At 41.0% G+C, this 22,265-nt stretch overlaps 1 protein-coding gene across 8 annotated transcripts in view; it reads right to left on the minus strand.

Annotated features, from left to right (window-relative positions):
- ARMC2 (armadillo repeat containing 2) overlaps positions 1-22,265 on the minus strand; it is a 127,704-nt gene that overhangs the window by 33,095 nt on the left and 72,344 nt on the right. For all 8 annotated transcript variants that reach the window (XM_003898341.5, XM_003898342.3, XM_021938030.2 and 5 more), the window contains 2 exons: positions 13,100-13,245; positions 4,958-5,057 (listed from right to left, as the gene is read on the minus strand). In XM_003898341.5, the coding sequence (XP_003898390.2) occupies positions 4,958-5,057; positions 13,100-13,245 (246 nt within the window). The remainder of the gene's footprint in view (positions 1-4,957; positions 5,058-13,099; positions 13,246-22,265) is intronic.

Below are 22,265 nucleotides of genomic sequence, written 5' to 3' on the forward strand. Positions count from 1 at the left end.
TAAAAACATGACTCTCATAGGCTCATGAAATGAACACACTTAAAAAGTATTTAACTCATTAATGAGGGGGCCAATACCACGGTAAAGTTTGTTCCAAGCACAATTGAAGAACTGGGGATTCACAAGCACTCAAGATTTCTAGGTTATATACAAACCTGACAAATGCCTACAAAGTAATAAAACCATAACTTTTGAGGTGATCCTGTCTACCAGACTGAAACCTATGAATTAATGTATAAGTTTATTGTGTCTGGGATCTAACCAAATAGTAAACAGCAAGTCCAAACACCAATACACTGGCCTAGAGAATTAATCCCTGATTGGGCCATTAAACAATGCCCTGGCATGCCTTTGTCAGGACATGCCTCCACCTATTCCACACCTTATCTCTAAGATTTGTATAGTTTTCCTTAATAATAGTGAAGTGGTTAAGGCCATACACATACTGCTTGGGTTCTCAGCTCTGAGTGTACTAGCTGGGGTACTAGCTGTGTTAAAGTCTTAAAAACGTTGCACTGATGAGGGAGAAATTGACTGGTCTTGCTTGGGAGGCCTCACAGAGGAGCAGACAAGAGAGTTATGACGACTTGAAATATGGAATTGGCTTTGAAGAGAAGTCACAGAGAAGTTTCATCAGAGCCCCTTAGGCTCTTCTCATTAAGTCTGTTCATATTCAATTTTATTTTAGGGTTTTTAGTCTAAAATATCTGTCTGTCTAGCTAGCCAGCTAGCTAGTGATCAATGGCTCACTGCAGCCTGGGCTCAAGCAATCCTCCCACCTTAGCCTTCCAAGTAGCTGGGACTACAGGCATGTGCCACCACGCACAGCTAATTTTTTGTTTATAGAGATGGGGTCTATGTTGCCAGTCTTTTCTCTCTCTCTCTCTCTCTCTCTTTCTCTTTCTGAGATAGGATTTCACCTTGTTGCCCAAGCTGGACAACTGGTTTCACTAGAGACTCGTACCACCACGCCTGGCTTATGTGTTGATACTGGAGTTAAAAAAGAAATTATTTAGGCAAATAGTGAGGGTAAGGAGGGCCTCAGCAAGGTTTTCCTTTTAATGAAAAGCAGCCCTCAAATAATTTCTTTTCTAACAAAGAGCAGCCTGTAAAATCAAGCTGCAGATATAGAAAGGCAAGCTAGAAGCTTGCACGGGTGAATGTTGCCAGCTGTGCCAATAGGAAAAAGGGTACCTGGGACTAGGCATGTCCACTATGGCAGCTCCATCTTCCCTTCTCTTTGCCAGTCACATGTGCAGTAAAGAGCAGGTAATGTGGTGCCGGCCAAGCAAAAATCCCATTTGTATAATAAGAAGATTAGGGTGGGGTGGCCAGCTTCTCTGCGTGCTATGTAAACATCACACCTGGTCCAACCAATCTTTGGGCCCTGTGTAGATCAGACATGGCCTCCTCAAGGCTGTCTATAAAACCCTGTGCACAGGCCAGAAGTCCCACTCGGGTGCCTCTTGTGCACAGGAGAGAGGGCTATTCTCCTCTCTCTTTCTTTTGCCTATTAAACCTCCGCAATTAACCTCACTCCACATGTGTCCATGTCCTTGATTTCCTTGGCATGAGGCAACGAACCTCAGGTGTCACCCCCGACAGTGATGCCGTTTCAGTGTTACTTTTTTTTTTTTTTTTTTTTGAGATAGAGTCTCCCTCTGTTGCCCAGGCTGGAGTGCAGTGGCACGATCTTGGCTCACTGCAGCCTCCACCTCCCGGGTTCAAGCAATTCTCCTGCGTCAGCCTCCTGAGTAGCTGGGACTACAGGCTAATTTTAATAAGCTTGGTTATGAGGTTCCCTTGCTAACTGCAAACAAATAATTGCAAAAAAGCAAGTAAAGATTACTAAAGGCAGAGGTAGCAACCAATAGAAAAAGAAGAGAGAGAAAATCTACAAAGAAGATGCAGACATTTAAAGAACCTCATCAACAGACTCAGGTTTCCCATGTGGGACAAATAGCCTCTAGAGCAATAATTAATGCTTATAATAATGACCTTTGCTATCAAGAGGTTAAGTTAGTTTTAATATCTTCTAAGAAGGAAGAGAAACATGTAATATACTTGAATATGATTTTTGCCACAATGATTAAATTTAGTGATTAAAGTGATAACATGCATTTCTTTGATGGTTCTGAATAAACATGTTACTGTACATGGTTTACAAGGTGCTCTATATTCCTCTTTGGAAACTAAAATAATTTTAATAGGTGTTTTAGTCTGTTCTCGCATTGCTCCAAATAAATACTTCAGATTAGATAATTTATCAAGAAAAGAGATTTAATTGGCTCATGGTTCCGTAGGCTGTACAGGAAGCATGCTGCTGGCATCTGCTCAGCTTCTGGGGAGGCGTCAGGAAACTTTCAATCATGGTGGAAGGTGAAAGGGAAGCAGGCACATCTTACATGGCCGGAGCAGGAGGAAGAGAGCGAGCAGGGGGAGGTGCTACACAGTTTTAAACAAGCAGATCTCATGAAAACTCACTCACTCACTATCACGAGAACAGCACCGGGGTTCATGAAAACTCACTCACTCACTATCACGAGAACAGCACCGGGGGATGGTGCTAACCCATCCGTGAGAACTCCGCCTGCATGATCCAGTCACCTCCCACCAGGCCCCACCTCCAATACAGGGGATTACAATTCAACATGAGATTTAGGCTGGGCCAAAGATCCAAACCACATCAATAGGAACATAAAATGGTAATTAACATCAATAGGGAAAAATGTGGTTTCTTAAACATGAGTTTTGCTTTTCAGATAACCATTGGTCTAATGTGAAAAGTAGTTTAGTAAAAAGTATAGTAAAATTTTATGCCAATTTAAACTTTAGGACATTTAGGCTGGGTGCAGTGGCTCACATCTGTAATCCCAGCACTTTGGGAGGCTGAAGTGGTAGGATTGCTTGAGCCCAAGAGTTCCAGGCCAGCCTGGGCAACATAGTGAGACTCCCATCTTTATTTTAAAAAACAAAAACAAAAAACAAAAAAACTTTAGGACACTTAGTTACTCAAACTAGAAAAAGCATACCCTTAGCCATACTGATATCTCTAGTCTCTCATATTGGTGAGATACCAGGATTTTTGTTGGTTTATTCCATATGGCCATCATCTAAGCTCCAATCAGAGAAACAAACAGTATCTACTAGTAATGCTAGAAAACAATAGCACTATTTGTGAGTACTCAATTAATGAATTTTCTTCCTTAAAAAATTATACATTATAACATAACTCAAAATCAAACTGTTAAACGGAAGTATTTTCTTTTGTCCATTTTTGAAAATTCTAGTGGCAAGGCAAATAAATCTTCTCTAATTAAAGACATCTAAATCACCCAAGATCAAAGCACCAAAGCAAAAAAAAAAAAAAAAGGTAGTGATGGGAAAATAAAATTATAATTAAAATTCATAACATTAAATTACAAAATAAAATATATAAATAGATCTCTTTTGAGTATAACATGAAAAAGAATTCTTTTGGGCCAGGCACAGTGGCTCACACCTGTAATCCCAGCACATGGCAAAACCCTGTCTCTATCAAAAAAAAAAAAAATTAGCCAGGTGTGGCGTCACATGCCTGTAATCCCTACTTGGGAGGCTAAAGCTGGGATAAAACCTGACAAATTTAACAATTCTCAGCAGAAGTCTTTGGCTGGGTAAAAATAAGTTCAACACTAGTCAGTAACAAACAGAGATTATGTTTTGAGGTGGTCTTAATATGGTTAATAAAACAAACACAAAGCTTTAGATTAAAATATTGTTAGTATATACATAAATTATTTGGTCCATAAACTGGTAAAACTTACTATAGGATGTTGAAAATGTACCACATTTAAAACGAACACTTATTGTATAAATGGACAAAATATCTCACTAAGTTGATGTCACTTTAATAATTTATGAAAGTGAATAAAAGTCGACTTTGCTTTAACAAATACTTAAAAACTTATAATAAAAATTAATGTTTGTGGCCGGGTGTGGTGGCTCACACCTGTAATCTCAGCACTTTGGGAGACCAAGGCGGGCGGATCATGAGGTCAGGAGATTGAGACCATCCTGACTAACACAGTGAAACCTCGTCTCTACTAAAAATACAAAAACAAAATTAGCCAGGCATGGTGGTGGGCGCCTGTATTCCCAGCTACTTGGGAGGCTGAGGCGGGAGAATGACGTGAACCCAGGAGGTGGAGCTTGCAGTGAGCCGAGATCACACCATCGCACTCCAGCCTGGGTGACACAGCGAGACTCCGTCTCAAAAAAAAAAAAAAATTAATGTCTGTATGAAGTACTATGATTTGATTAATGAGAAATCATTTGTGAGTTCTTCCTTTTTTAAACAACTATATACATTTTTGCCTTGATTCATTAAAACTAAATTATTTCATTTAAGCACTTTACCTAGAAATGTTACCTTTTAAGTAAAATAATGGGGTCAAAGAATTAGAGAACTTAAGGGCTAGAAGAATCTTCAGGGAATATCCAGTGCAGGGGAACTGCAAACCTTAATTTGCATCGGAAGTCCCTGTGGTTCTTGTTAAAATGCAGATGGCCAGATAGGTCCTACCCTACCCATCTGACTCAGTAGCCTGGGATGAAACCTGGAAGAAGTAACCATTACGGAAATAACCCTTGGGGTGGGGTTATAGCCCCACTCCCACCCCAAGGTGACTCCCATGTAGGTTGTCTACAGATCAGTGGGAGGAAAAATATTTTACAATCTACTACCTTCCTTCCTAAATCAGGAAACTTCCTAGAACATCAACATTCCATTTCTGACTCAAACTACTCCTTCAACTCCTATAGGTAACTTACTGCCTCCCGGGGCAGCCCGTTATACATTTATTGGAAGTTTCTTATAGAAACCTATACATTCAAAACATAAAGACATTCAACATGGGCTTACACAAATACATTAGTGTAAAGACTCACTGAAGAATTAAATGAAGGAAGAACTGACCTGCTTCTTCTGGTATTTGTTAATTAGATTCAGAAATAAGGCATAACATCTGGAATAGCTGGCCAAGGCTGCACAGCAGTCACGGTAAGAAGTAAGTTTGCTGCAGAAATGCCAAATGGGAAAATAAAGGTAAACTTTGTTTTTCTGTAAAATTCAAGTACATATAGTATCACTTTAAATGCAGAACTTCAAGACATTGCCCAGTTCAAGAAAAGGAGTCTAAAAATACTCTACATATCAGTTCAGGGAAGCTGCAAGGAGGCTTGCTATCTGCTATAAACTCTAGAGAGACGGATCCGGAGAAATTTAAAAGGTAACTTATATCTATGTGGTATGAATTTACACTATCCATGTAGTTCAGAAAACACAAACTTACATGAAATTTATATGAAATCTGGTTGGATACCAGTGAGTCTCCTGGCACCACATCAGAAGCAAATGTAAAACTACTTTAGTAGGCCAGGCACGGTGCCTCATGCCTGTAATCCCAGCACTTTGGAAGGCTGAGGCAGGTGAGTTACTTGAGGTCAGGAGCTTGAGACCAGCCTAGCCAACATAGTGAAACCCCATCTCTACAAAAATACAAAAATTAGCTGGGAGTGGTGGCATGTGCCTGTAATCCCAGCTACTCTGGAGGCAGAGGCAAGAGAACCACTTGAACCCAGGAGGCAGAGGTTGTAGTGAGCCGAGATTGCACCACTGCACTCCAGACTGGGCAATGGGGAGAGATTCTGCCTCAAAACAAACAAACAAACAAACCTATACATTCAAAACAAACAAACAAACAAACCTGCTTTAATACAGTAGATTGATAGTGCTGTATTAATATTAGGCAAAATAGACCGACCTTAAGGCAGGAAGCCCTGAAAACAGCTTCAGAATTTCTAAAGCAAGCAAGCAAACAAAACCCATACGGCAATATTGACAAACCCACAACAAATCAGGAGATGTTCATATATTTCTTCCTAACTGATGAATCAATAGGTAAAACATCATTAATATGTTAAAAACTTGACCACATACCAGGCCATAAATAAGCCTCAGTAAATTTTCAGAGAACTGGTATCTCAAAGACCACATTCTCTGGTCAAAGTGCAATTAAATTAGACACCATTTAAAAAATAAATTTTTAAAAAACTTTTTTTTGGAAATGTAAGAACACCTAATTTATAGGTCAAAGAAGCATGAAAATTACAAAAGAAATACCTAAATACAAGTAATAAAAATATTACAAACTAAATAACAGGCATGAACGGCTCACGCCTGTAATCCCAGCACTTTGGGAGGCCGGTGACAGGAGGGATCACCTGATTAGAGTTCAAGACCAGCCTGGCCAACACATGAAACCCTCGGCCTGTACCTAAAACATAAAATTAGCTGGGCGTGCAGGACGATGCCACCGGGAATCCCGTGCCACTGCAGAGGCTGGCAGGAGAATCGCTTTGAAATTTGCCAAAGCCGCAGTGGAGCCCAGGATCACAACATTGCACCCAGCCTGGGCAACAGAGGAGACCTTTGTCTCAAAAAAAGGCACGCAGTGCCTGCCCGTAATCCCGCGCCCCTGGAGGCCGAGACGGTGGATCAAGTGAGGTCAGAGACGCAGACCATCCTGGCTACTACAGGAAACCCATTCCTACTAAAATACAAAAAACTAGCTAGGCGAGGCGGGCTTTTTCCTCTGTAGTCCCAGCTACTCGGGAGGCCGAGGAAATGGTGTGGAAAAACCCCGGAGGCGGAGGCTTGCAGTGAGCTGAGATCCCGGGCCACCCATCTCCAGCCTGGCGACAGAGCGAGAGGACCTGGCCTGAAAAACCAAAAGAACAAAACAAAAACAAATACTAAGCAATTCCTCCAAATTAGTATTTAAATTTTATAGGTTTAAGGAGGCTGAAAAGAATTATGTTTTTTACTAAAATAATTAGAAGAAAAATATATATTCAAAGAGTAGAAGAAAATGATTCATAAGGATAAGAGCAGAAAAAATAAGACATGAAGCAAATATACAATACAGTGGATCAATAAATATATTTGTTCTTGGTAAAAGCTAATAAAATAGGAAAGATTTAGCAAGACTAAGAGAAAAGAAAAACAGCACGAACAATCAAAATTAGGAAAGAAAGTCAATATTAACAATGAAGAAGCAGGGTAACACAGTGGTTCAAAGTATGAATTCTAGAGCCAGACCACGGTTTGAACTGCAGCTCTATGACATACTAGTTACGTGATCTCAGGAAAATAACTAAACTTCTCCATGCCTCGATTTCCTCATATGTAAAAAGATAATGACAATAATAACACATATCTTAAAAAGTTGTCATAAGGATGAAATGAATTCGTATTAGGAAAATATTCTGAATATTGCCTAGCATGTTGTAAGTGCTATACAAATATCTGTTAAATGGGTAAAATAAATAAAAGGCAACATAATTAGAGATACAACAGAGATTAGAATAATAGTAAGAGAATAGTTGGAGCAACTTTTATATTGTTTGAAAACTTAAGAGAAATTTATCAAATTCCTACAAAAACGTAACTTTCTGAAACTGAACCAAGTAGAAATAGGAAACATAACCACGTAGGAAGAAATGGAATCAGCAGTCAACAATATTCACACACACACACACACACACACACACACACACACACATATACCCTGGATAAAAATAGCATTTTGGGCAAGTTTTTAAAACTTTTCAAGAAGCAGATCAGCTTTTTACAGATTCTTCTAGGAAAGAGAAAAAAATTGGATTACCTCCCAACCCATTTTATGAGGCTGGTATAAACTTAACACTAAACCCAGACAAGGACAATAGGAGAAAGGAAAAATATAGGTCAATGTAACTCATGACCACCAATGACAAATCCTAAACAAAATATTAGTTAACCAAATCCAGCAATATATAATGGCTTAACTTGAGAAACTTTATTAATGTAATTTACTACATTAACAGATTTAAAAAAGAAAATCCATAATCAAAAGCAATTCAGGTAAATGTGATTTATCACATACACACAACTAAAGACAAAAACCACATGATAATCTCAATAGACACAGAAAAGGCTTTCAGTAAAATTCAACACTCCTTCATGTTAAAAACTCTCAATAAACTAGGTACTGATGCTGGGTGAGGTGGCTCACGCCTGTAATCCAGCACTTTGGGAGGCTGAGGCGGGTGGATCACCTGAGGTCAGGAGTTTGAGACCAGCCTGGACAGCACGGTGAAACTCCATCTCTACTAAAAATACAAAAATTAGCTGGGTGTGGTGGCACGTGCCTGTAATCCCAGCTACTCTGGAGGCTGAGGCAGGAGAATCGCTTGAACCTGGGAGGCAGAGGTTGTAGTGAGCCAAGATCACACCACTGCACTCCAGCCTGGATGACAAAGTGAGACTCCGTCTCAAAAAACAAATCAAAACAAAACAAAAAACTAGGTATTGAAGGAACAGACCTCAAAACAGTAAGTGCCATCTATGACAAACCGACAGCCAATATCATACTAAATGAGCAAAAGCTGGAAGCATGCCCCATGAAAACCAGCACAAGACAAGGATGCCCTCTCTCACCATTCCTATGCAACATAGTATTGGAAGTCCTAGCCAGGGCAATCAGTCAAGAGAAAGAAATAAAGGGCATCCAAACAAAAAGGGAGGAAGTCAAACTATCTCTGTTTGCAGAAGGGTACTTAAGAAAACCTACAACAAATATTATTTTCAGCTGGTGTAACCATGAAACTATTTCCTTTAGAGTCAGAAGAAAGACAACAGGTCCAACACTTACAGATGATGCTACTTCTAGAAAACCCCATCGTCTCAGCCCAAAACCTCCTTCAGCTGATAAACAACTTCTGCAGTTTCAGGATACAAAATCAATGTACAAAAATCACTAGCATTCCTATACATCAACAACAGCCAAGCAGACAGCCGAATCAGAAAGGCCATTCCATTCACAATCGCCACAAAAAGAATAATATACCTGAGAACACAGCTAACCAGGGAGGTGAAAGATCTCGACAATGAGAATTACAAAACACTACTCAAAGAAATCAGAGAAGACAAAAACAAATGGGAAAACATCCCATGCTTATGGATAGGAAGAATTCGTACCATTAAAATGGCCATACTGCCCAAAGCAATTTACAGATCCAATGCCGTTCCTATCAAACTACCAATGACACTCTTCACAGAACTAGGAAAAAAAAAAAAAAAAACTATTTTAAAATTTACACAGAACTGAAAAAGAGCTCAAAAAGCCAAGGAATCCTATGGAAAAAGAACAAAGCTAGAGGCATCACATTGCCTAGTTCAAACTATACTACAGGGCTATGGTAACCAAAACGGCATGGTACTGGTACAAAAACAGGCACATGGACCAAGGGAACAGAACAGAGAGCCCAGAAATAAGGCTGCACACCTACAACCACATGATCTTCAACAAAGCTGACAAAAACAAGCAATGGAGAAAAGACTCCCTATTTAATAAATGATCATGGGGTAACAGGCTAGTCATATGCAGAAGACTGAAGCCAGACCCTTTCCTTTCACTATATACAAAAATCAACTCAGGTTGGATCAAAGACTAAATGTAGCCAGGCGTAGTGGCTCACGCCTGTAATCCCAACACTTTGGGAGGCTGAGATGGGCGGATCACGAGGTCAGGAGATCGAGACCATCCTGGCAAACACGTGAAACCCCGTCTCTACTAAAAATACAAAAAAAAAATTAGCTGGGTGTAGTGGCAGGCACCTGTAGTCCCAGCTACGCGGGAGGCTGAGGCAGGAGAATGGTGTGAACCCAGGAGGCGGAGCTTGCAGTGAGCCGAGATCGCACCACTGCACTCCAGCCTGGGCAACTGAGCTAGACTCTGTCTCCAAAAAAAAAAAAAAGACTAAATGTAAAACCCAAAACTATAAAGACCCTGGAAGATAACCTAGGCAATACTATCCTGGACATAGGAACGAGCAAAGATTTCATGACAAAGACACTAAAAGCAAATGCAACAAAAGCAAAAATTGACAAATGGCATCTAATTAAATTTAAGAACTTCTTCACAGCAAAAGAAACTATCAACGGAGTAAACAGACAACCTACAGAATTGGAGAAAATATTTGCAAACTATGCATCTGTCAAAGGTTTAATATCCAGGACATATAAGGAACTTAAACAAATTTACAAGAGAAAACAACCCCACCAAAAAGTGGGCAAAGGGCCGGGTGCAGTGGCTCATGCCTGTAATCCCAGCACTTTGAGAGGCTGAGGTGGGTGGATCACCTGAGGTCAGGCATTCGAGACCAGCCTGAGCAACATGGAGAAACCCTGTCTCTACTAAAAATACAAAAAATCAGCTGGGTGTGGTGGTGCGTGCCTGTAATCCCAGCTACTTGGGAGGCTGAAGCAGGAGAATCACTTGAATCTGGGAGGCAGAGGTTACAGTGAGCTGAGATCACCCCATTGCACTCCAGCCTGGGCAACAAGAACGAAACTCTGTCTCCAAAAAAAAAAAAAAAAGTGGGGAAAGGACATGAATAAACACTTTTCAAAAGAAGACACACATGTGGCCAACAAGCATATGAAAAAAAGTTCAATATCACAGATCATTAGAGAAATACAAATCAAAACTACAATGAGATACCATCTCATACCAGTCAGAATGGTTATTATTAAAAAGTCAAAAAATAACAGTTGCTGGTAAGGTTGCAGAAAAAAGAGAACACTCATACACTGTTGGTAGGAGTATAAATTAGTTCAATCATTGTGTAAAGCAGTACGGTGATTCCTCAATGAGCTAAAAGCAGAACTACCATTTAACCCAGCAATCCTATTACTGGGTATATACCCAGAGGAAAACAAATCATTCTACCATAAAGATACATGCACACTAATGTTCACTGCAGCACTATTCACAATAGCGAAGACATGAAATCAACCTAAATGCCCATCACTGACAGACTGGATAAAGAAAATGTGGTACCTATACGCCATGGAATACTATACAGCTATAAAAAAGAATGAGATCATGTCTTGTGCATGAACATGGATAGACCTGGAGGCTATTAGCTCAGCAAACTAGTGCAGGAAAAGAAAAGCAAATACCACATGTTCTCACTTACAAGTGGGAGCTAAATGATGAGAACTTAAGAACACAAAGAAGAAAACAACAGATGTTGGGGTCTACTTGAGGGTGGAGGGTGCGAGGAGGCAGTGGAGCAGAAAAGATAACTCTTTTAACTATTGGATACTAGGCTTAATTCCTGGGTGATGAAATAATCTGTACCACAAACCCCTGTGACGTGAGTTTACCTATGTAACAAACCTTCACATGTACCCCTGAACCTAAAATAAAAGTTAAAAAAAAAAAAAGATTCAGGGCAAGCATTTGACAAAACTTAATACCCATTAATAAGAAAAAAATCATTAATCTTCTAAAGCGTAGTTATGAAAACTTACAACAAATATTATTTTCAACTAGTAAAACCATGAAAATATTTCCTTTAAAGTCAGAAGAAAGACAACAGGCCCAACACTCACAATGTTGTATTGAACTCCTAAACGATGCGCTAAAGAAGAGATGAGGATGGGGAAAGGGTTACAATAATTGAAAAAAATTTATATGCAGATAATTTGCATAGAAAATTCAAGAGCATCTATAGACAAACTCCTAGTCTTAATGTTCATCAAGATTCTTGGATATCCTTCCTGTAGCAGACAGCTAAAATACATAAATAAATAAGTAAATATTTTTAAAGAGATATCCACACAAAATAATAAGTTCATAAGGAAGGGAAAAGAACAAGAAGAGTTTGGGTTCTTTTTTCTTTTGACTTTTTCTTTTTTTTTTTGATAGGGTTTTGCTCTGTTGCCCAGGCTGGAGTGCAAGTGGCTCCATCTTGGCTTACTGCAACATCCACCTTCCAGACTCAAGCAATCCTCCCACATCAGCCTCTCAAGTGGCTGGGACTACAGTCACACACCATCATGCCTGGCTAATTTTTTGGCAGGGGTTGGGGGGGGCGCTAGAGATGGGGTTTCACCATGTTGCCCAGGCTGGTCTCAGATTATTGGACTCAAGTGATCCCCCACCTTGGCCTCCCAAAGTTCTGGGATTACAGGTATGAGCCACTGTGCCTGACCAAGAGTTTGGATCTTAAGGGAGAAAAAAAGTGAGAAATTTGAAGGCCAGGCAGGGTATCCAGAACAAAGCTCAGGGAAGTGCAGTAGAAAAAGATTAGATCTGGAGGGAAGGAGGGGGCTGGGGCTGAAGTACCACCTGTTGGGTACTATGCTTACTGCCCGGGTAACATGATTGTTGAGACCCCAATCCTCCACGTCATACAGTTTACCCACGTAACAAACCTGTGTACCATTTAATCTACAATTCAAGTTGACATTCGTTTAAAAAACATCAGATTTGGACTCACAGCCTCATACAGGGGTCCTGGGGACAAGTACCAATTCAGTCTTCGGGAAAGTTTGCTTTTCTTTACAACTACAACGTTATAATTCAAGAGAAAAGTCCCAGGCTCCCGAGAAGAATCATTATGTAAAAATACTGACAAAGAGCAGTGGGAGGAAACAGAAATGCATAATTTAAAGACAGCTCTGAAATTTAACAACATCTCGCTTTGAGGCAACCTGGATTCAAATGATCATTATTTCTGGAAGAAATAAAGTAAGTGTAGACATGACCAGTGAAAGCCTGAGCCAAAGTTCAAATAGCTGAAATAGAATAACCTTCTATTACAAAGTCAGATCAGACTTTCTAAGCATTGATCCCCTTCTCTGAGTTAAAACTCTTGTTTATTTCCTAGCAAATTGGAACATTTGCTTTGTTTTGTATATAGTTTTTTAAATCTCAAATAAACTGAGAGGAAGATTAAACACACACACGGAGCTCACCACTCACCAAAGAACTAAAATGACTTAACAACCAACGACTTTAGAATCACCATAGAATCCTGTAGACAATGGAGTCATTTGTTTGAATTGTTCATTTTTAACTTGGACCACTAGATTTACCCTTTCTGGTAGGTGAAGTAAAAAGAAGAAAAAGGATTGCTTGCCAGTCACACAAGCAAATATTAAAGATAACCCAAAATCTAAGCATGAGCATTTTTGTAAGGCTACTTCACATCTTAGTCTACCCACCTGAATATTCTGGCAATATTGGTACAGACGTCCTTGTCACCCATGTACCGTTCCATCGCCGTGCAGAGCTGGGGAAGGGCACTGATGCTTAGGAACTTAGTTCTTACTAATGGTGAATCAACCAAGTTTCTCAACGTAGCAGTCACCTAGGATAAAAGCATGCTTGTGCCATTTTTTTTTTAAACTGAAAAAATATAACCACAAGAAGCAGCAGAGTACAATTCATCTCATAAATTTTCTTCTATCAGTAGCTAAGTGAAGCTCCCCCTATGCCTTTTCCACCAGCACAAGTAGCAACAAATGAAAACAAAGAAAGCCTAATTTGGTTGAAAAGTAAAGAATGAAATATTAATCTTTGTAAGCAATTGGTATACCCCAAACCCAGGGTTAAACAAATCATCATCTAGGTTTAACAGTCCTAAGATCTTCAGCTGGCCCCCTGATAGCCACGTCAGTTCTGCAGATTAGAAACTTTTTGTTCTGTTTTTCTTTCTTTTTTTTTTTTTAATTTTATAGGTATTCTTGTCTGATTGTTCTATGCTTTTATAAATAGCATCAGGTAATGATGTGGCCAAGGAATATTTAAGATCTTTACTCTCATTCTCTCCCAAGAGGCAAGTATTAAGATCTCACAAATTTGTCTTATTTTGTAAAAAAAATAAAATAAAATAAAATAAAATTCAGGAAAGCATCTACTTTACCTTTGTCAAAGAGTCAAGAAGAGAAGAGTTTAGTAAATCATAAAATGAATGTTGTTATCTAATAATTTTAATATGCAGTGTGCTCCTTCCTTGTGGGACACTGCAGGCAAGCTACTGGTTAAGAGCCAGTTCAGCCCCACCACCCATCAGCCTGGGTTAGTTACTTAACCTCCCAGAGCACATTTTTCTCATTCAATAAAGTAGAGGTGATGATACTTGCCTAGTAGTTGTGAGGATTCAATGAGATGAGATGTGTGAATGGCATTGCTGCCATCACTTTAGAGTCAAATGACAGGGATTCAAGTCCCACATCTCTTCCTAGTGAAGTGCCTAGGGGCAGCCACTCCTTCCTCCACTTCCCCATTTCCTCATCTGTGAAAAGCAGGTGACAAGCAATGCTCACCTCTGGGGGTGGGGGGGTTGTGTGTAGCAAATGGAACCATGTAGCACTGTTTTTATTACTTATCTAATACTGTAAAGCATCATGTAAACATAAAGCATCATTATAACCATAGTATATAAACTTCTAAAAACAGTTCTTAAGATGATGTGATTAGTTTTTCTTTATAACAACAGCAACAAAAAGATACATTAAAATATAACTGACTACCCTGAAAACACAGAAAATGTTTTAAAAAAAATGCTTCAAATAAATGTGTACAAGTCTTTTGCAATCAATTCAATTATACAATGATTCTGTAAATTCTTCCCTGAAAGTTTCAGATATCCCAAACACTGGAGGTGAAACAAACTACTTTGAGTATTCCACTTAACTCCACAGATCTGCACAATATAACAATATAGCCTTCTAAGCTAAGGAATTGACTTTTTCTTTTTCTTTTTTTTTTTTGGAGACAGAGTCTCCCTTTGTCATCCAGGCTGGAGTGCAGTGACAGGATCTTGGCTCACTGCAACCTCTCCCTCCCCTATTCAAGCAATTCTAGTGCCTCAGCCTCCCAAGTAGCTGGAATTACAGGCACGTGCCACCACGCCTGGCTAATTTTTGTATTTTTAGTAGAGACAAGGTTTGACCATGTTGGCCAGGCTGGTCTCGAACTTCTGGCCTCAAGTGATCCAACCACCTCAGCCTCCCAAACCTTTTGGATCACAGGGGTGAGCCACTGCACCCAGCCAGGAATCGATCTTTTGTGAAGACTAATGAACCATTCTAGGAATTCCATTGCTGTCATAAAATGGAAAAGTCTCATCATCTGACCCCGTTTCTACCTCTTCTCCTGAGACAGCCCAGGCACTGGAGCACTACTGGTTTACATTAATTCAGAGGATGCCTCAAAACTCTCTTCCATGGAGACCGAAGAGTACAGATGCCTGACTCCCAGGCAGACGGACACCATAGGAAACCATGAAATACCCATTCCAGTCACCGCACACCAACAGTTCCTTTTCCCTGGCCCCCAAGGCATCAAAGATGGGGCATCCCAGTCCATAGTCATCCTCACGCTCCCCACATCTAACCTCTGGCAAGGGACACTGCCAGCAGAAAGGACTATAGTTTCCTTAGGAGCTTTTATTTTCTTGTTTCAATCTCAATTTTTTCTCCTTCTCAGGCCTTATTCTCACCTCATTAGCAAAAGTTTAGACAGTTCAAGGTTCTTCTGCCCCACATACATAACTTTCATAAATAACCCAAGTCAGGAGAGAAAGTCCACATTTATATGTGACATGTCATCTGATTGAAATCCCTACCTGCACGTGATACACACAGTTGAGTTGATACAATACCTCATATATTTCCAAATTTGTCATTTGTGGTGCTGGTAGAAATAACGTGCATGAAACATACACCATGCATTTGAAAAATACACAGCAATAGCTCAATAGATGACACCATCAACCTAGTTGCTCAAGCAGAGACATCCCAGAATCCTAGGAGGCTTTCTGCTTTCTGTCACTCCAAGCCATATTGGCTTTTTGTCCATAGCTCCCAGGATAATATTCAGTTCCCTGACCATGGTCTACAAGGATCAACAGATCTGGTCCTTCTCAAACTATCAGGCTTCATCTCATACCATATATGCCCCCATAAACTCTACTTAATGCTAGGTTATTTAATATTACGTTTTACTATCTGTCTACTCCTCCGGACTAGAAGCTTCAGTAAGGGCATAAACCTTGTTCATCCTTTTCACCACTGTGCATCCAGCTCCAGGTCCAGTGCCTGGTACATGTGGGCGCTCAATAGGCATTTATTAATGGAATGAATGAAGGGGATAACATCTACAAAGGAAAGACTGGGATATCAGAACACTATGGGCTAAGCAGACATATCTCTGAGGTAGACAGATTTTAAGATTTGTTTTAAAGCAGAGGAGTGAAAAATAATGGATGAAAGAAAAATGAACTCTCTGGAAGGGGACTGGCCTCTGTGTATTTGTTCTCTAGCCTATCTCATTTCTGACAGCAGCCCCTTCCCAGGCTCCTAAACTCCCTCCCAGGCCCTACCCCTTTCCCCACCTTACCGGTCACACGTTCACCCCTTCTCTCCATCACCAGCGTCACTGGTTCAGTTTAAGCTTACTTTATCTCTTACCCAAACTCTACAGCCCCCTGGATGGGCTCCTTCCACAGTTCACCCCCACAGCTGCTCACTGCTGCCAGAGGGGGCATCTGAAAGCCACGCCTTCCCTGTTCAAAGGCCTCCTGTGACTTCTGGCCCAGCCAGTAGCACCCATAGCCTAATGGTTCCTCAGTCTCTGAAGTGCAGTTCATCCCTCCAAATTCATCTCCTTTGCCTCCGCACCACCTGGCCATCCTTCAGACTGCACCACACGAGGTCTTCATCCCTTCATGACGCCATGCCTTTGAATAGGCGGCTTCCTCCGTCCAGAGTGTCCTCGATTACACTCTGCCACCCCTTTTCCCCCTGGCCATCTCCTGCTCATTTTTCTTTTCTTTTTTCTTTTTCGAGACGGAGTCTCGATCTCGGCTCACTGCAACCTCCGTCTCCCAGGTTCAAGCGATTCTCCTGCCTCAGCCTCCTGAGTAGCTGGGATTACAGGCAAGCACCACCACGCCCCGCTAATTTTTGTATTTTTAGTAGAGACACGTTTTTGCATGTTGGCCAGGCTGGTCCTGAACTCCTGACCTCAAGTGATCTGCCCACCTCGGCCTCCCAAAGTACTGGGATCACAGGCATGAGCCATTGCACCTGGCCTCCTGCTCATTTTTCAAAACCCAGTTCAAGATAACTTCTCTACGAAATCCTTTCCGAGGCTGATCAGTCACTTCCTCTTCCAGTTACCAAAGCATCCTGTTCCTGCCCCTACAACGCCCATCACAGAAGCATTGTCACTTGTCTTCAGGCATCTTCTCTCCCATGGTGAGCTCCTCTAGGGTACAAACCACTTCTTATTCCCCTTTCTACTCAGAGGACAACAAATGTGCTCATAAAAAGCTCTTAAATATTCAGCTGCCGGAGGGCTGGATGAGTGAATGAGAAGGGGGAGGAACAGGGGAATGAGGAGGGGGAAGAAAGAAAGAAGGGACAGGAGCGACAAAAGGGAGGTTTTTCCCTTTAAGACACCTCTGGCAAGAAAGTGCAGGAGCTTAGCAGAGGCCTGGGTGAACCAGGGCCTAAAGCCCTGAGGGTGAAGGATCAGGAAGAGGCCACCACTCAGACGCAGCTCTGATGGCCCTCTATCTTGAGAGACTTGTCACCAACCTCTGAGAGCCACCAATCTCACTGTGGGGTGATGGTGGGGCCCTGAATGCTCAGACCAGTAGCCTTTTCTGGAAAAAAAATGCAAAAAAAAAAAAAACAAAACGGCGGGGAGGTGTGGGGAGGAGAGTCTAGCTAAATCATGTGGTCACAGTAAAGGCAAGTTCCAAGCCGACCCATTTAACTCTGAATTGTGCTCCAACTTTTGAATTCATTACATACAAGTGAAAATTTAAAAAAAAACAAAACAAAACACAAGAACTGTCAGTTGAACAGAGATAAATCTGTGAGAATTATCAATGAGTTCTGTGCCCTACAGCACAGGCTTTATTTCCCGCCCCCAAGGAAAGCCCACCCACTGGGCCCGCCCCCAAAGCAGGAGTTAACCAAAGCCCAAGCTTTTTATGCTTGGAGGTCTGCATCCATTTCTTTCTTAACTTTCTATTCTAATTTGTATTATTTATAAACGCACAAACTTAAACACACATTTTTCTTTTTTATTGTATATCATCTTTCAAACCACCTCAAATCCCTTACTTTAAAAAAGTCTAAGTTAAATGAACACCTAGATACTTGTTTAGTCTCTAAAGGACTTAGTAGAGAAATTCCCAACCTCTTACGTAGCATTTCACCAAGAAATAGCACACTGAAAAACACAAGTTTTAATTCCCATCTTTTTCCCCATCTCCTAACTTGCAATCCTGTGGGACTTGCAATCCTGAAGGTAGCCAGTAGGAAGAAGAAAAAAGAGAAGAAAATGACACTGATAATCCACAAAGAGGACTAATAAAAATGTAAGTTTCCTTGCTTATTAGCAATTGTTAGGTGATGTTTAGGGCAAAAGGGGAACTAGGGTTTCGGCAGATACCCAGGAAGAAACACTCCATTTTGCTTCTGGTCACTAATCTACTGCTGAAAAATAACTGCGCTACACTCGACAACCTTCTGGTGCTCACTTTTCTGAGGCAGCTTCTTTCCACGTTCCCCAAATTCTTTGATCATAACAGGTACCACCCGCAGTCAGGTAAAACACCCGAAGAGTTGGCAAAGCTACCCAGCTCACATTGAATTATGTAAGTCTCAACGTTTTCATTGTGCAGTCAGTATTGGGAGACCCATTTTAAAGAGAAAAAATGTACTAAGAAGAAATTAGATCATTCATAAATGTACAACTACATTTTAATACAGTAAAATGAGAACTCAAAAGCTTTAGCTTCTGTTTTTTTCAAGTTGACTATAGGTACTTAATTACCAATTTCAAATTGTGTTTTCAACTATTAATTAGTTGAGAAACCTTAGCAAACACAAGAAATCTTTGTCTTAAAATATGGGGCTGGGCCCAGTGGCTCAGGTCTGTAATCCCAGCAACTCTCGTGGCTGAGGCAGGAGAATCACCTGAACCCCAGAGGCTGGGGCTGCAGTGAGCCATGCCTTTGATCGCACCACTGTACTCCAACCTGAGTGACAGTCAGACTCTGTCTCAAGACAAAAAAAAAAAAAAAAAAAAAAGCGGAGGGGTGGTTCTCCTGACTTGGATCACCGGACTTGAGGACACAACACAGGCCCAGCAGCTGTGGTCTCATTCCTGCATTCTCTACTGCAGTGGGTGGGTGCAAGGGGGGGCAACCTCCACACACACTGATCATGTCCAGAGTGGATGGCCCTCTCTTTCCCCTCTGTGCCCTTCCTCCATCAGAGTACTCCATCCTCAAGGAACTCACCAGATTCTGCTCTAGAAGGCAACCTGCCATCAGAGCTGCCCCAGATCAGAGGAGCTTGTGACTCACTGAAGCTCAGAAGTCTATCAGCTCCCAGGTAGGCTAGTGCCCTGGCCTCCGTTTCTTGGTCTATTGCCTCCCTACTCTATTTGGCACTGGTCTCTAAAAACATTTTGCAATCATCTGGAATATCCACATCTGAAATCCCTCGAGCTTTGTCTCAACTTAACTGCCAACTGCAAAATGGTTGACTTCCCACTAATGATGTAAAAGAATAAACACAGCCGCCAGAGACCACAAACAGTGTGAAATGATTTATGACCAAAGCCACTATTTTCCAACCTCAGCTAAACCATCTCCCTCTATTAATAAAAGCACATTCATTTCTTTGAATTTGTGCCCAATTGAGGCCACATATATGCCAAAACCAGAGCCTGTGTGGTAACCCAAGAAGTTTCATATTGTCTCATGTATGATTTGTACAGTTCTGGCTAAGACAAAAGAAACCAATGACAAGATGCTGCTAGACATGTGAAATCACTGGTAACAAACATTTCTAAGCTTTTATTGGAATTCATTAAGATATATGCATATGAAGGTAACATTAATTAAGAATCCTTGATAACACTTGGTGCCTGGCTACACAGGCCTACTTGGCATATCCCTACCATGGGTGTCCGACTTAGCAGGAAATGCTTCTGTCCTCCTTAAACCCTTTGGCTCTGTTTATTGTTGTTTCTCCATTTACTGCCTCTATGTCAGTTACCTCACTAAAATGAGTAGGTACCTGATTCTTCCAGCTGTGGCTATGTATATATCAATACAGGAGAAATTTTGAATATCATACAAACAATTTAGAATGGCAATGCAGCAAAACAAGAAAAAGGAGTCTGAAAAAGATAGTGCGTTAAGACCTACCAAGCAATGAAACCACTATTCACAATTAAATGCTAAAGTTAGTGACATTTCCTTACTGCCACAACTAATATATCTACAGTGAAGAAAGGAGGCTGAGCAGGCAGAGCACTAATGGAGAGCAAATGGCTCTCCCCAGACACAGTAGGAGCCTCATTTTCCACCCTTGATCTGTCTTTTAGCATAACACTCCTGGCCATCCACTACCCTCACTTCCTGATTGGTGAGTTTGGGATAGGAATCGGACACTCCCAGTCCAGCCCCTACCTGGTCCCTCTCTTCCCTTCCTCTTTCAGAAGTGAGCTGCCATCAGAACACAGGTGTTCTGCTCCTCCAGGGACAGAAGAGGTCTGTGACTGGGTGGGTAAATCTAATTCTAGGGTTCAGGGTTAGAAAGCATGCCTGCCTCAGCTATAAGCCACATCCTCCAACCACAGTGATAACTTTCTCCCCATCCCCATCCTCCTTAGTCTCTTATTTCCAAGTAAAAAACCCAAGGCATTACATGTTTAGGTCTCTGAGTCTTCTCAGATCTTCAGTTCTGCTGTCCCTGGAAAATCAGAGAACATGAGTTGCCTATAGATAGCTCCTTCCTAGGAAAGGGAAGAGAAGGGAAGAGGAAGAACCTGGGCCCCGAATGCCTACTCTCTTGTGGCAACTGGGCACGTGAGTGGTTAGTTATGCTGCCAGCAGTTCTTTTATAGGAAGGAAACCCCATAAGTAGAAAATAGCTGTCCCCTTCTTATTAACAAATACATCATTAAAAAAGTGGTGGCGTGCGCCCGTAATCCCATCTACTAAGGAGGCAGAGGCAGAACTGCTTGAACCCGGGAGGTGGAGCTTGCAGTGAGCCGAGATCGCGCTACTGCACTCCAGCCTGGGCGACAGAGCAAGACTCCATCCCTAAAAACAAAAACAAAACAAAAATTAGCCAGTGTAGTGATCAATACCAAAGACTAACCCCTAAAAATGCTTCATCTAATCTCAAAAGCAATATGCTAAGCAAAATAAGCCAGATATAGTACTCTAGGTAACTACGGCATATCCATATCAATTTCCTGGGTTTGATAATGTACAATGGTTATGTAAGATATCACCACTGGGAGGAGCCGGGTGATGGGTACACAGGACCTCTCGGTACTATTTTTGCAACATCTTGTGGATTTATACTTAGTTCAAAATAAAAGTTTAAAAAGGTGCCAGACACAAAAGGGTACATGCTGTATATTCCGTTTATATAACGTTTTAGAACAGGCAGAGCTTATCTATGGTGAAAGAGATCAGAAGAATGGTTCCCTCTGGGAGGAGGGTAGAAGAATGAGGATTAATGAGAAGAGGTGGGAGGAAATTTCTGAGGTGACAGAAACCTTCTGTATCTTGATAAGGGTAGGGGCTATGTGGCTTTCTACTTTTGTCAAACTCATCAAACATATAAGATCTAAGCACGTCATTGGATGTAGATTATACCTTAATTAAAACAACAAGAAAATTAAAAAACCTCATCTGCTGCTTGCTATTCAAGCAAAACCTTCAAAATAAATGCTTTAAATTTGGTTTAAATTATCAAATCTCCAAAAAAATTATCTGTAAGAACTTAGGAAATAAATCATGGGGCTATTTGCTGCCATTTTATAGGTAAGCAGTTTACTTCCTCCAATAATCAGAGCAAAGTTCTACTGGCAGACACTGCTACCTTGCTTCTGATTCCACAGTCTGAAGAGGCAGGCTCCCAACAGGTGGGGTGGCGCAAGAGAAAGAATTAACATAATTTCCAGCATAAGTACGCATACCTATAATTATCTAAACACCTAAATACAAATGCATTAATCTCTGCATTTAAAACTATTGAACATAACTGAAGCAAGATTTAAAAGACCCCAGCCACCTTGATACAATCCTTAATTACTAATAATAACTTAAGTCACTGCTTGGTCAAATCCCCAGACTTCAGTTGAAAGCCTCTCTTAAATTCCCCAAATCTTGAAGCAGAGAATAGTAGGCTCTGAGAATTGGGGTCCATCATTTACCCAGAATCTCATACATTACTCTAACACCCTCCTCCAATTTTAGTTTCTCTTTGGCGCTCTTCTCCACATTGCTTATCAAAGCCCAAACAACAAAAAGATTAAAGATGTGAAATCCATCCTGGACTC

Source organism: Papio anubis, chromosome 6, assembly GCF_008728515.1.
Source record: "Papio anubis isolate 15944 chromosome 6, Panubis1.0, whole genome shotgun sequence".
NCBI lineage: Eukaryota > Metazoa > Chordata > Mammalia > Primates > Cercopithecidae > Papio > Papio anubis.